General features: G+C 51.3%; 2 protein-coding genes across 2 annotated transcripts; both read left to right on the top strand.

Moving 5' to 3' along the window:
• Nucleotides 1-894: 894 nt before the first annotated feature.
• Nucleotides 895-3,910, top strand: NXNL1 (nucleoredoxin like 1). Its single transcript, XM_033134629.1, has 2 exons — nucleotides 895-1,248; nucleotides 3,041-3,910. Exons 1-2 carry the CDS (start codon nucleotides 923-925, stop codon nucleotides 3,357-3,359), a joined length of 645 nt encoding a protein of 214 aa, XP_032990520.1. The 5' UTR covers nucleotides 895-922; the 3' UTR covers nucleotides 3,360-3,910.
• Nucleotides 3,911-8,141: 4,231 nt separating this feature from the next.
• Nucleotides 8,142-13,067, top strand: TMEM221 (transmembrane protein 221). The gene is made up of 3 exons (XM_033134544.1): nucleotides 8,142-8,642; nucleotides 9,815-9,900; nucleotides 12,194-13,067. Exons 1-3 carry the CDS (start codon nucleotides 8,323-8,325, stop codon nucleotides 12,661-12,663), a joined length of 876 nt encoding a protein of 291 aa, XP_032990435.1. The 5' UTR covers nucleotides 8,142-8,322; the 3' UTR covers nucleotides 12,664-13,067.
• Nucleotides 13,068-14,956: the final 1,889 nt, after the last annotated feature.

Raw genomic sequence — 14,956 nt, 5'->3', positions numbered from 1 at the left:
GTCTAGAGCTGCTTTGCACGACAGTGCCAGAATTTAAAGTTGCAATAGAGACCACATGGCATACAAAGCCCGAAATATTTACTACACGGCCCTTTACAGAAAAGGCTTGCCAAGCCCTGGGCTACATTGGCTTCCTTACTTGGGGCAGGCCCATCTTGAGGCAATATTACAAATGACAGTGGGAGGCCAGATAAGACTTATCCTGTAAACTCACACCCTCTGCCACATTCTGTTAGTCAAAGCAAATCACAAAGTAGCCTGGATTCAAAGAGAGGAAAACTCGTTTCCATTTCTTGATGGAAGGGTTGCAAAATACTGTAGCCCTGATTTTCACCCTGTACACCACGGGATCTTAAGGTGGGCTGTCCAGACAGAATTCAAGGGGAAAAAAAATCAACTTTATTTTCATTAACTTCTCACTGGAATTTAGCATGTCCTCTCACATCCTGCCAAAGCAGGCATCTGCCAGCCCTGTGAATTTGTCATCCGTGGAAACTGAAGATAATTTCGTATCACATCCTGGTAATGGCAGACACCTCAAAACACTACTTACACGCATCCCAACTCAGAAATTACAGTAATTAGTAGAGCTCTCGTGAATCAGGGTTACTTAATGTGTTCACAAAGAAGTGTATATTTTTACATCACATAATAAAATATTTTCAAACTCGTATGTCTGTCTGACGGATTTCTTTTGCAATCCTGTGCATTTGCTGCTGTCCCCTGAGCAGAGGCTCATGGGCTGCTGCCCCCTGTAGGGGAGCACCTGAAGAATTAGGTCAGAAGCAGGTGGTGTTTTAAGCAGATTAGTGAGGTACTAAACTGGCCTCTTTAAGATTCCTAATCCTGGGACAGCAGCCAGCCAGCAGGCCCAAGGCCACACAAGGTCCCTCCATCCTGTCCCAGCCCCAGCCAGGGTGTCATGTCCTTCCTGTTCTCCGGCCACATCCTGATCCGAAACAACAGTGACCAGGATGAGCTGGACACAGAGGTGGAGCTCAGCCGCAGGTTGGACAACCGGCTGGTGCTGCTGTTCTTCGGCGCCGGGACATGCCCACAGTGCCAGGCCTTCGCACCTGTCCTCAGGGACTTCTTTGTGCGGCTCACAGATGAGTTCTATGTGCTTCGGGCAGCCCAGCTGGCCCTGGTGTATGTGTCCCAGGACCCCACGGAGGAGCAGCAGGACCTATTCCTCAGAGACATGCCCAATAAGTGGCTCTTCCTGCCCTTTGACGATGACCTGAGGAGGTGAGGTGGGAGGGGAGGTCAGGGAGGGCTTCCTGGAGGAGGGGCTGTTTCTGCTGAGAGTGAAGTATTAGTTTGTTGATACATCTGCTCCATCTAGAGTTGATGAGCAGCCCCTGTATGCCAATCCGTGTACGGAGAACAGGGGGATACACAGGAGGGTGCACATGCCCGTATCCATCCAGTCTCTGGGGAGCTTACAAGGTAGTAAGGGGACAAGAGTGAAACAAAGACTCAAATATATAATAGCAAAGTACAGTAGTGTTTCAGAGGACAAAGGGAGGATGCCATAGGAGACCTTGCTGAGATTGGGGGTCAGGGGGTCCTCACCGAAGAAGTAGCTTTAAAGAGAGACCCCTAAGGACAGGGAGAATGGGAGAGTAAAGCATGAGGAAAGGGGGGTATCCAGGCAGAGGGCACAGTATAAAGGCTCGGAGGCTGTCAGAGAAAGAACAGCCAATTCAGGGAACTGCAAGTAATTTCAGGTGTGAGAAGTCTGCAGGCACCACGTGTAGCAGTGCCCCAAATGCCACCTTAACGAGTGTGGATGCGATCCTCAGAGTAGCTGGGAGCCATGGAGGGTGCTGGAGCAGAGAGAGGTGGTTGAATTCAAACTTTACAATGAGCAGCGGTGTTTTAGTTTGTGGCTATTTTAAAACTTTCCCCTTTTCTGCAGTAAGACTTTCATTCTTTTTAAACCCTAACGTTTGATTATGAAAATTTTCAAAGATACCAAAACGTTGGAAGAAGTACACAAGAAAATCCACAGCCATTGTTAACATTTTGCCATATTTGCTTTCAGATTTAACTGAATGTCCTGTATTTCTATTTGCTAAGTCAGGCAACCTACTCCTGTGGTATTTTGCAAGTACCATGTGTTCTTTGTGTGGAGGCCTGGAAAAGGGCCACCCAAGAACACAGTGGGCGAAAATTAAGAACTGTGGGCGATGGGCCCAGTCTAGCCCCCTTTACTGCATGATGCCTGTGTGTGCTTCTGGCCTTAGATAGGGAGTTTGGTTCGGGGTTTCCTGGGGCTGTGGATGGTTTCTCACTGGATTTCCCCTCATACTGAGAACAAAATCCAAACTCTCAACCATGACCCTGGAGGGCCCATGTGATCCAGGCTGCATTCCAACCTCCGTCCCACCTCAGGGCCTTTGCATGGGCTGTGCCCTCTGCCTGGGACACCCCTCCCCCAATCCTCCCCCTCCTCCTTCTGCAGCCCTCAGCTCAAAGGTCACCTCCTTGGAGAGGCCCTCCCTGTCTACAAGTCCCTCACCCAGATGAATATTTCTTTATGGCATTTAACAGTATTCATTCATTCATTCATTCATCCCATATACATTTCCTGAGTACCTACTCTGTGCCCTGCATTGTTTCAGGCACTGGGGACACCAGTGAATGGAGACAGAAATCCATGCCCTAGAGAAGCTACATTCCACTGTGGGAGAAAAATAACAAACAGGAGAAATAAATTATGCAATGTGGTGGATGCTAAGAGGCGCTTGCACAGCAGAGGGAAAAGGAGGTGTTTGGATTTGAGGCTGGGTCTCAACCGGCATAGGTCTATGGAGACGCTCCAGGCAGAGGGCACGGCCAATGCAGCGGCCCTGAGGTGGGAGCAAACCTAGGGTGTTGGAGGCACAGCGCAGAGGCAAGTGTGGCCCAGCCTGTCCTTGTCCCCGGGCGTCCCCAGCGCCCGGCCCAGGCAGTGCACACAGAAGGCATTGAGTAAGTACTAGGAGAAAGGATATGGGGCTCCCCGGCTTGGAATCACTGACCCCCCTTCTCGCAGGGACCTCAGACGCCGGTTCTCCGTGCAGCGCCTGCCGGCGGTGGTGGTACTCAAGCCGGGCGGCGACGTGCTCACTCGCGACGCGACTGATGAGATACAGCGCCTGGGCCACACCTGCTTCGCCAACTGGCTGGAGGGGGCCGAGGTGCTAGACCGCAGCTTCCTGCAGCCGGAGGACCTGGACGACCCCGCACCGCGCAGCCTCACTGAGCCGCTGCGCCGCCGCAAGTACCGCGTGGACGCGGCGGCGCCAGGGACACGCGGCTCGCGGGAAGGGGGTGGCCCCGGGGCGGAAAGCGGGGTGGGGAGGCTGTTCTGACCCCGGGGGTGGGGATTCTGGGATGATACACCCGAGGAGGAGGCGGGTGAGGGGGCCGTTTTGACCCCTGGTTTTCCCCTCATACTGAGAACAAAATCAAACTCTCGACGGTGACACTGGAGGGCCGGCGTGATCAGACGAGAGAGAACCGACGGACCGGGGGCGGATCTACGATGTGCCCTCCCCACCTCGCTGGTGGGCGGGTCGGGGGCTGCTTTGAGTCCCCCCAAGGTGGAAAGCTGGCGGGAGAAGGGAAGTCAGTGTTGAACTCCAACTGGGTTGGAGGGAAGGGAGCCGGGCAAGGGAAGGGGACCATTCTGAGTTTCGGCCAGGAGAGTGGGGCCCCAGCACTAGGCCACAGCAGGGGGCAGGGGACTGTTCTGAGTTCCCCGGAAGCAGGGTAAGGCGGAGAGGTAGCGAATAGGGAGAATCTTCTTGAGGTCCACGCCCCAGGAGGCGATGGGGCTGTGATGAGATCCCGGGGAAAAGCAGGGCGGGACCTGGGGTAGCGTGGGACCCTACGGCGGTGCGGGTGGCGGAGGTCTCCCTATGAGACAACCCCCCTGTAGTGCAGGGGATCCTGGCGACTACGCCAAGTGTCATGTGGGGTGTCCGGCGGGGTCTCTGGTCCCACTCCCCACACAAGAACGCAGGACATGGTGAGGCCAAAAAGGAACACCCACGGAGCCATAGGTAGGGGAGTCATACTACTATACTGTCACTGGCAGCTGGGTTGGAGACACAGGAACCAGGAGCCACACAATTCTAGACCTTCCCTGCGCCGCTTGCAGGCTCAGCCACCATCTGCTTGCTAGCCCCCATTTTTCTTCCTTTGCTAGCCCAGCCACGGCAGTTATATTCATGGCTAATGGCTCACTGGTTACAGCTGACGGCCAACTAGCCACAGCTGCTGGCCATTTGATCACAGTCGATGGCCATTTACTACCTGAGCCAGCACCTTTCTATGTGAGGCCGAGAGCCTGGAAACTGCTTTCTGGGGCTCTGTCCCCACACCCCCCCCAGCAGGAAGCGGGCCCAGGGCTTGTTCCGGTCCTCCAGCGGCGTGTAGCCTTCCGGCAGGAGGCCCCAAGAATATTTTTAAGACCTGGGGAAGGTGGAATGGTTAATGGTTCCAAAATGGGAAAATGCAAATAAAATCGAATAATCTGTCTGAGAACTCTCAGCCCATGGTACGTTAAATGAGTTGCCCACATATTTCACATGCAAAATTATAACAATCCTTTAACAACAGATTTATAATTTATATGGGATGCATTTCAATATTTGGAGACATGCCATGTATGCTGGGGTCCGGGGCGGCGAGGAGCAGGAATCTCTGTCTCCGGTGAACCCGGGATATTTCCGGAGAGGACAGAAGAATTGAGAAATCAAAACCTCCAGTCCCGAACCACTTCCCAGATGTGTGACAGTTCTCCCCTACCAGTCACCGCCCCTCTCTAAGCCTCCTTTCTTTCTTCTGGAAAATGACTCTAAGGCCAAGTCCTACCTAGCAGGTCAGCCAAGAAGCCAGAGCTGTAGTTCTCTCCTAGCCATGAACCTCTTCTGTTTGCTTCTTGGGTTGCCTGGCCGCCACACCTTGAAGCGTGTCCTGGGGGCGGAGCCAAATATGTAAATAATATAAGCCCCCCCCCCCCTTGCTCAATCTCCAGCAAAGATGAGGTTATGCTCCTGGGGCCTGGGAAGGCTGGGGACTGGACAAGGGCCTCATTTCATGCTTACCCCTAACCCCAATCTCCAGGTGAGGACATTGAGGATCATGTCAGTGATGCCATCTGTTTCAGGTTCCAGCCACGGTGTTCCTTTTGTGGACTTCAGTAGGCCCACCTCTGCATTGGACCTTGTATGATAATGGCTCTTAAATTCAGTGTACCTAATACTAGGTCACAGGCTCACCTCCAGCTTTTAGAATAAAGTCTTAAAACATCCTTTCTGAGCAAACCACAGGACAGGCTACCCCTCAATATCTTTACTATTGTTCTTGCCGGCACACAGTGGCCAGCCCTCTGCACCTGCGTAGTGAGGCAGGAAGTCCACTCCCTATGGAGTCAGACTGTGCGATGTGGGCAAGTCGTTGGCCCTCTTAGGGTCTCATTCTCCCCAGTAAACAGGAGTCATAACCCCCCATCCCCACCCCTATCTGTGCGAGCTATAGTAAGGAAGGGACAATTTGGCCCCTGGCCAAGGCAGATGAACTCACCCTCAGAATGTCTCCCACAGAGTGTACGCACTCGCCCGGTTAACTTTTCAACTTGAAGCCAGACTAGAAAGTCACCCACAGCCTAAGGGAAGGGCCAGGTCTTAGTATATGTGACCCCCCCCCCCACCTAAGTCCCCAGCAAATAATGATGAAATCTAACACAGCACTATAAAGCTTTGTCCGTTGTATGGACTTGTCCCTTTACTTTTCTGGTTTAGCATGTGTTTCCACCTCCCTACCAGGCCATGAGCCCCATCCAGAAGGGCAAGCTGGGCCTGCCTTAGTCACCACTGGATCCCCAAAGCCTGGAAACGGATACAGGGAGGGCTCCCGGCCAATGCATTTCAAATGAATAAAGGCAACTGTCTTACATCTGTGTAGCTCCAACACACGGAACAGAGCAGGGAGTTTGTTCCAAATGAGTCGCTGAGCCCCAGCTACCCCAATTTGGGACTTTTCCTACCTGTAAAATATGGAAAATTCATTCTAACTTTGGTGCTGAAGAAAAGGGCTGGGTGTGTTGTGTCAAAGCATGTTGAATAAAGGAATGAATGTAGGAATGAATGAATGAACTGATTTTCATTACAGACGAGGAAGCCCAGAGAGATTAAAGGACTTGCACAAAGCTACACAGCAAAGGCGGAGGCTGCCTGGAGCTGGAGATTCACCCCCCCACTGCCTCCCCAGAGTCATTTTATTTATAAAGCACTGGCTGAGGGTTCAGCATTTTCAAACTCCTTCCAGAAGACCCAAAACATTTGTAACCTATAAAAAAAGACGCCAAAATCAGAAAAGAGACCTGGAAATTCAAAACTAGTGTGTTTGTGAAGTTGTTTTGAGCAGTGGATTGGAGCCAGGCTGCTGGGTTCAAATAGCACCCTGCCTGTGCTAAGCTGTGTGATTAGTGAGTCAGCCTACCTCTCTGTGCCTCAGCTTTCCATCTGTAAAGCCCAGGTGATGACTATGCTGTCTTTCAGGCCTGAGTGCATTAAGACAGGGCCCTGATTGTAGGAGGCCATGTATGTGGACTCATTCACTCCTATTCTGGATCTATCACGAATGTGCTACCTGTGAAACCATTTTCAGGTTTGATATTTAACACTTTGCAAGAATTCCAGAGCAGGAGTACAAGGCAATTTATTCATTCATTCATCGATGCAGCAAGCATTTATTGAGGGTCTACTGTGTGCTGGGTGAAGTCCTGGACACTAAGGGGACATGTTGGTGGACACTTAGACATCCTGTTGTATTAGAGCAGCGCCCAGCAGGGGGCCTCTGACAGCAGGGGAAATTACACATGCTTCAATGAGGGAGACGCAAAGTGCTTCCAGTAAACAAGACAAACAACTGGATTCAAAAATAAGCAAAGGACGTGAACAGACATCTCTCCAAAGAAGATACACAAATGGCCAACAAGTCCGTGCAAAGATACGCACCATCAGAAGCCATTAGGGAAATGCAAATCCAAACTGCAATGAGATACCACCTCACATCCAGTAGGATGGCTATAAAAAAAATACAAAATAACAAGTCTTGGTGGGGAAATGAAGAAATTGGAACCCTACTGCACTGCTGGTGGGAATGTAAAATAGTGCAGCCACTGTGGAAAACAGTCTGGCGGTTTTTCAGTAAGTTAAATATAGAAAGACTATATGACCCAGCAATTCCCCTCTGGTATATACCCAAAATAAATGAAAACAGGGACTCAAAAAAAATCACAGTTCACACATGTTCATAGCAACACTAGTCACAATCACCAAAGGGAGGAAACAATCCAATGTCCATCAAAGGATGAATGGGTAAACACAATGTGGTCCATCCATACAATAGAATATTACACAGCCATAAAAAAGGAATGAAGCCCCGACACATACTACAACTTGGATAAAACTGGAAAACTCTATGCTGAGTGAAGGAAGCCAGACAAAAGGCCACATTGTGTATGATTCCATTTATATGAAATGTCCAGCACAGGCAAATGCATTGAGACAGAAAATAGATTAGTGTGTGGAGGAGAGGGGGGAGGAGGAGGAGGGGGGAGGGGGGAAACTTGGGGAGAAGAATGGGGAGTGATTGCTAATAAGGATGAGATCTCCTTTTGGGGTGATGAAAATATTCTGGAAATAAATAGAGGTGATGGTTGCACAACATTGTGAATGCGCTAAATGCCACTGATTTGCTCACTTTAAAATGGTGAATTTTATTCCATGTAAATTTGATCTCTATTTTGTGCCGCGAAGGAGGCAACATTTCTGCAAAGCCTTAAAGGTGAACGGATGGAAATCACAAACAATGGCAAGGTCCGCAGGTAAAGACCGAATATCAAAGTGAATTAAAATTGTGTTCAAGTTTCTTTTTCAAAAGCAACAATAAAACAGGTGCTTAGGGTAGCGGTGTGTGTCCGGGGGTACTTTTACGAGCTTAGGGACCTGTCGGGCTCCGAGGATGGGACCACCGCTCCCTTTACCCTGGTGGGGCCGCCCCGCCCCTTCTTGGCACCGCCCCGCCAGCACCTGGAGACCGGGAGGGGGCGCCCGCAGGGTCCCGAGAGGGAGAAGAAGATACTTTGTCCTGAGTTTTCACCGAGCTTCCTCGTCCCCACTGCGACCGGCATCCCGAGACTCCCGCAGCCTTCCAACTTTCAGACTCCCCTGCGACTCCGCCTCCCTCGGGACCCCCCAAACTCCTCTGACCCCCGAAAATCTCTGACTGCTCGACTGTCCCCAAGGCTGCAGGACCCCCGCCATGGCCCGCTCTTACGGCAGCCGGGTGCTGGCCGCGATGATCCTGCTGGGCATCCCGGCGGCGGTATTGGCGGCTCTGGGCGCGCAGCTGCTGTTTCAGCTGCAGGCGGGCCGCGCGGAGCTGCGGGGCCCGCGCACCGACGGGCTAAGTCCGGAGCTGGGCGCGGGCCCCGGGCTGCCCGAGGACGCGGCCGGGGCGCTGCTGCCGCTGGCCGCAGCGCTGGCCGCTCTCGCCCTGGTGCTGGGCCTCACCTGCCTGCTGCTCGCCGCTCTCTGCGGCCACCTGGGCGCCGAGCTGGCCAGGGGGCCTGGCCCCGGCAGGTAGGAGGACTGGACCCTCCGCCCGGCTGGGTACTGGCCAAGCCTGGGCGAACCGCTGCCCCGATCTGGGCCTCAGGTTGGGGGAGAGGTTTTTTCCCCCCGTCTTCCCTCCATCCATCCCTCCCTCCCCCCATCCTTTTATCATCTCTCTCCCTGCTTCCATCCATCCATCTTTCCTTCCTTTCCTCCCCTCTTTGATTTTCCATCCCTGCCTCTCTTCCTCCATTCTATATTAGTTTAAAATTTACAGAAGGTACAACCATTGCTGCAACCCATTTTACAGATGTGGCAACTGAGACTCAGAGAGTGCCCCGGGCCAGCTAGCTCTAGTGTTGAAAGCCCCTGTCATTTATGGAACATTAAGCTCTAAGTGCAGGGAGACCAGGGAGGAGGCCACAAACGTACTGGTGGGAGGTGAGTGATGATGGAAGAGCCTATATTTCCTGATCTCTTGGGACTGGAGAAGGGAAAGTGCCCACCAGGGAAGTATGTAGCATGGTGCCAGGCCCAAAACTAGGTCCGCAGTCAGTGTCATCTCTTGGGAATCTGTTTCTGTCATCATTGGTGGCAAGTTAACCAGTTTCCTCATCTCCCAAATAAGCTTATGGCCTGTAAAATAATGGAAGTCAGGTGTCTAGCAAGTGTCCGTACATAATAGCTACTTCGCAAGTGTTGGATGTTTGAATGGACTGATGTATACAGACGGGTTATGGGGAAGGGGAATGGATGGTGGTTGCATGGATGGACAGATGGATGTTTGGTTGGTTTGATGGATAGGAGGTGGAGGATGGATACATGGATGGGTGGGTAATGAATGGATGGATTAATGAGTGGATGGATTCATAAAGCATGGTTAAATGGATAGGTGGCTGTATGATCGAATAATTGATGGGGATGAATGAATGGATGGTAAATGGTGGTAGACATTTACCTGGAAAAATGGATAGGTGGATGGGTGGATGGATGGAGAGGTGGGTGGATGGATGGAGAGGTGGATGGATGGATGGATGGATGGATGGATGGATGGATGGATGGATGGATGGTTAGGTGGCTGGGTCCTCACATAGACCTCATTTTCCCCAAAACTGGGTCATTCCCTCCCTCTTTTCCCTGGCCTTCCCCCATCAGCCTCACCTCTTGAGCCCTTTTCCTTCCTGCCCCCTCCCTCCCAGGTCTGACTGGTTTCTGTACGACTGCCGCCTCCTCAGACATGTGGCCCTCGGCCTCTTCTGCTGCGGGGTCTCCGTCTACTTAGCAGGTGTGTGCTCGGGGATAGGATGTGGGGTATAGGGCCCTGGGTTGAGGTAATGGCCCCATAAATGGGGTCAGCTCTGGAGCCACCCTGCCTGTGTTCAACTCTTGGCTCTGACACTTTCTCACTCTGAGGCTTTGGGAAAATTCTCTCTGTGCCTCAGTTTCCTCATTGGTATAATGGGATGATAACTGTTCATTGCCTCATAGAATTGCTGAGAGGATTCTAAGTTAATCCCTGTGACATCTGGCCCCCGTGGGGGAATTTCATAAATGGTACTTGTCTTCAGAACACTTCTGATTCATCAGTTTTCTACTGAAACTTTTGGTTTGAACAAAAGTTTCTATGTCCTTGGTGGTTTCTGGAGATAGTGTTTCAGAGGTTAGCCTTAGCAAAAACTGTTTTAGTTATAAACATCAGAACTTTCAACTCAAGAATGGCTTAAGGAGGGGAAAATGTGATTTATACACTAGAAGTACATTTTTAAATCCCAAAACATGAAGCGGAGTAAAAATAATTAATTAGCTGGGTGCCAGAGGACCCATCACCCTGTCTTTCCTTTCCTGACTTGTAATCACTTTTCTTAGATCAACTTTCATCCACACCTGCGGGTAAAGGCATCAAACCATCAGATTTCTTTAAAGAGACTCTTGACGTCTTATGTTTTGTTGTAATCTTGAAAATTTTGTTGATGGTCTGCATACTCTATGCTGAGTCCCACACTAATTCCTGGCAGCCCAATAAACAATCTGTTTTACTGGAAGAAAAATTATTCAACTGAATGAAAAATAGGGATTTGCTATCACTTTTTTTTATTAGTCCCACAGTAGAGAAGTAGAAGTTTAGAAGATATATTTAAAACATGTACTTGTGAGATGTGAGCCTACGGCTCATTGTGGGAATTTTTATATGAAGTGCAGGGCATTCTGCATAACTTTTGTTGTTGAACTTAATAAAATGCTCCAGATGTGGGGTTTTTTTAAAAAAGAGAGTGGATGGGGTGACTTGTGTATCAGAAAAGATCAGGGGTTGTTGGCTTCAGGTGTGGCTGGATCCAGGTGCTCAAATGAGGTCATCAGAAATGCCTCTTGCTTCACCTCTTCACCTGCTGTCCCCTGAGGAGGACGACCAAGGAGCACTTTCCACACAATAACTACAACCTCCAGCCTTTTCACGAGCTGACAAAACTTCTGGCAATTTGGAGAATAAAATGCCCTCATTCTAAAATATGAGAAAAGGGCAAAGAAAGTAACTATTTCAGCCTCATTAAGTGTTAAATTAAGAATTCGTTCAGCTCTCATTTAGATTCTTTTTGAGGTTAGGTGACCTCACTAGGCAAGAATTCCCCAGCATGTCCAGCCAATCCTCCATTCGTTGCTAACCACAGCCAAAAAAATAATTATAAAGACCTTTTCAAAAATGTTTAGATCAAAAAAAGTCCTTGGCCTCACTTTAATATGTCAGACATGATACAGTGTGTGGCATTTTCAAAAGCAAGAGTGCAGCGCCAGAGAAAGCATAAAAACAGCCCACAAAGAGCCAAGAAGTCAGCTCTGGAGTCTCAGCTACCAGTTCCCCAGGGAATCTGATTGGCTGAGCTTGGGTCATGTGATAGCCCTGCTGCAATCACTACAACCAGGGGAAGCAATGCTAATTGGCCAAGCCTAGTACCATACACATCACTGATGCCACAGGAGTGGGTCAGAGCTCCTAGATCAATAGCCAGGGTTGGGGTAGGGACTGGACTGGCAGTTCTCAATGGGGGCTGATTCTGTGCCCCAGGAGATATTTGGCAATATCTGGAGACATTTTTGGTTGTAACGACGGCAGGGGGAAGGTGCTACTGGTATCTAGTAGGTAGACACTGCTAAATGTCCTACAATGCATAGGACAGTCCCCACAGTAAAGACTGGTGCCAACTGGATGCTGGACAGGGTGACAGAGAATAAGAACAGGTTCTCAAGGTTTAGTCACCAACCATCTTGTTCAGATCAGCTAAATGAGGCCAGAGTGGACCTGTGATTCACTCAAGGCCAATCACAGGGATTCAGAAAGCCTGAGATCTGGGTTGTTTTCATTGTGGTAAAGTACACATAATAACATAATAGAAAATGTAGCCGTTTATGGTAAAATTGGCATCATGAGGTCGTTGTGGGGTATGAGAGGATTGGATTAGTTAATCCACGTGTCTGCCGTGTTATATGGTTTTGAATAACTGGCCCCTGTATGGGGACCTCTCCCAGGGCTTGGGGAGCAAATATTTGCTGACTGAATAAATGAGAAACATTTCCTTCCTCAGCACTGTCCATCTACGCTCTGCTGCTCTTCGAGATCGAGACCGGAGCAGCAGCTGCCTCCATCCTTGGCTTGGGTGCCCTGGCCCTGGTGGCTGTGCTGACCCACACTCTGCTCCGGGCCGCCCGGGCCACCCGCCGTGGCCTCCATGAGCTGTCCCCACCGCACTTTGAAGATGACCCCGTCCGCCCTGCTGAAGTCTCCAAGGCCAGCCCTGAGGCTCAGCCCCAACAGGGTACCCACCACCGAACTCCCTACTCATTTTGCCCAGAACCTGGGGACCCCCTCAGACCCACAGTCACTACCACAGCAGCTGCAGCCATGGGGGGAGGCTGGGAGAGCAGCCTGCCTGCATCCCGAATGCACCGGTCGCTATCAGCCAGTGGGGGGCACTGGGAGGGGGTCACCCACGAGATGCGCAGCATGCTGAGCCACAAGCCAGGGGGTTCGGGAAAGGACTCCACGCTGGTATGAGCCCAGGGCTCGGGGATAGAGAGCGGGTGTCAGGCAGCAGGAATAGCACTCTGTAGAGCTAGATCCAGGGTCAGTTACAGTAGCAGTACAACTTGATTTCTCTCTGAGTTCACAGCATCCTTGGCTTTTGTCCTCAAGTTTGTCACATGGCACAAGATGGCTGCCAGAGCTCCAGCCCTCACCTCCTCACTTGGAGGGAAAGGCAGAGGTCAGGGCTGGCTCAGCATCTCTTGGACTTCTTCCTGGGAGGCCTTGAAACCCTCCTGTTTATATCTCACTGACCAGAACAGAGACATATGGCCACACCTTGCTACAGGGGGAGGCTGGGAAATGTAGCTGTGCAGAGGAATGAGGTCCTCTGATAGGCAGGAGGGGGTGGTGGGGCTTAGGTGGTAGTTCTCTAAATGTCTCCATCCATTTTACAGATGAGGAAACCGGGCCCAGAGAGGGGCAGTGACTCACCAGGGGTCCCCCGGCCAGTACTGAGCGTCAGAGCCAGGATTTGAACCTGGGGCCTGTAACCCCCATGCTGCTGACAGTGCAAGTCCCTGCGACTCCTTCCAGGCTGTGAGCGTTTGAAACTTGTGTGTGCAGAGCTTAGAGCGTCCCAGGGCCACAGCACCCTTGGAGGGCTGCACCGAGACTCCTGGCTGTGGGTCCATGGCTGAGGGCTTCACCACTCTTGTGTCTCAGTTTCCTTGTCTATAAAATGGGGATGGAAGCGGTCCCTCTGCCTAGGGCTCCTGTGAGACTCTGTGTAAGCCATTCCAGGAACCTGAGCACAGTATGTCCTCAGTTCATGTCAGGCTGTGCTGCTGTCAGTGCCTGATGGCAGGAAAAGGAGGGGTTGACGGCCAGTTTCTGGGGTTCACGGAACTGACAGGGCTTGGAGTGGATAGCTTGGTGCCCCAGGGGGTTCCAGAGGCCCTGGCCCCACTCCCTTCCTGCAGAACTCACAAATAAACTTCAACCCTATTTCTGTGTCACTTGAGCCACACCTGAACTTGCTGCATGGCCAAGCCCAAGCTTGGGGTGAAGGGTGGGGTAACAGGAATGGGAGGCCGGGGATATGCCCCTTGTAGACCCCAATCTGGCACCCATCTCCCACGAATCATGCATATAAATTTCACTGGGAGTGGGGATGGCCTGACCCCCCCACACCTCTACCCCAAATGGACAGATGTCCCTGGAAGTCTTCCAGCCTGTCCCTTCCTGGGCCACATGGGGACTCCAGGGCCCAAGGAGCAAAGTAGTCTCAGCCACACAGTGGCTTGAAGACCCCCTGAGACCCCAGTGGGCAGAGAAATGACAGCAACCAGCAGGGTAGCTGGTTCCCAAGTTTGACCCCAGGTAGAGACCCAGCTGGGTGCCTCACCAGCCTTAGCCATCTCCTTCCTCCCTGGCCCCCTGGAAGCTACACAGACTTTCTCCTCGCCAACGGAGTGGGGTCAAGAGATAATGTACATGAGCGTCCCACGGGGTGCCTGCCGCGGGTGCCCAGTAAGCATGGGCTCTTGGCAAGCAAGATGAATATCAACGAAGATAGAAAAAGAATACATACATGTCACGTCTTTATCAAATGCCGGTGTTGCAGGCACAGACCAGGTGCTTTCCTGGTCTCAGTTAATCTTCAAGACAGCCCCACTCACAGATGGGGAAACTGAGGCCCAAGACGTGAGGCCACATGGCAGCGATGGCTGAAACCCCATCCCATAGGGATCCAGGATAGAGCAGGTGCCTGAGGAATACTGGAGACTCCAGTTTCTGAGAACTCCCTGGAATGGGGCGGGTCCCAGGGTCTCAGGGTGGGGGAGAGAGTAGAGCAAGGAAACACCCCTGGCTGGACGCTGGTGCAGAGGGCCTCACCTCCTGGACTGGTCAGGGGAGCGAGAAGCTGGACCCCGTGGCCTCATCCCCAGGAACAGGACTAGGGTGGGGGTATAAAATTTAAGGAGGCCTGAAAGTATCGAAGACAGGTGTTCAAACAAATCCTTCTACATGCATGTTCATAGAAGCACTAGTCACAATCCCCAAAAGGTAGAAACAGCCCAAATGTCAATCAGCTGATAAATGGATCCAGCTACACAATGGAAGGCTACTCAGCCATAAAAAGGAACGAAGCACTGACACAGGCTACAATCTGGATGAACCTTGAAACCATCACACCGAGTGAAAGAAGTCAGATACAAAAGGTCACATAGTGTATGATTCCATTTATATGAAATGTCCAGAACAGGCAAATCCATAGACACACAAAGCAGATTGGTGGTTGCCAGGGGATCGGGGAGGGAGT

Source organism: Rhinolophus ferrumequinum, chromosome 18 (genome assembly GCF_004115265.2).
Source record: "Rhinolophus ferrumequinum isolate MPI-CBG mRhiFer1 chromosome 18, mRhiFer1_v1.p, whole genome shotgun sequence".
Taxonomy (NCBI): Eukaryota; Metazoa; Chordata; class Mammalia; order Chiroptera; family Rhinolophidae; genus Rhinolophus; species Rhinolophus ferrumequinum.
Note: the sequence above shows the minus strand (reverse complement) of the source record. Positions and strands in the feature narration are given on the sequence as shown.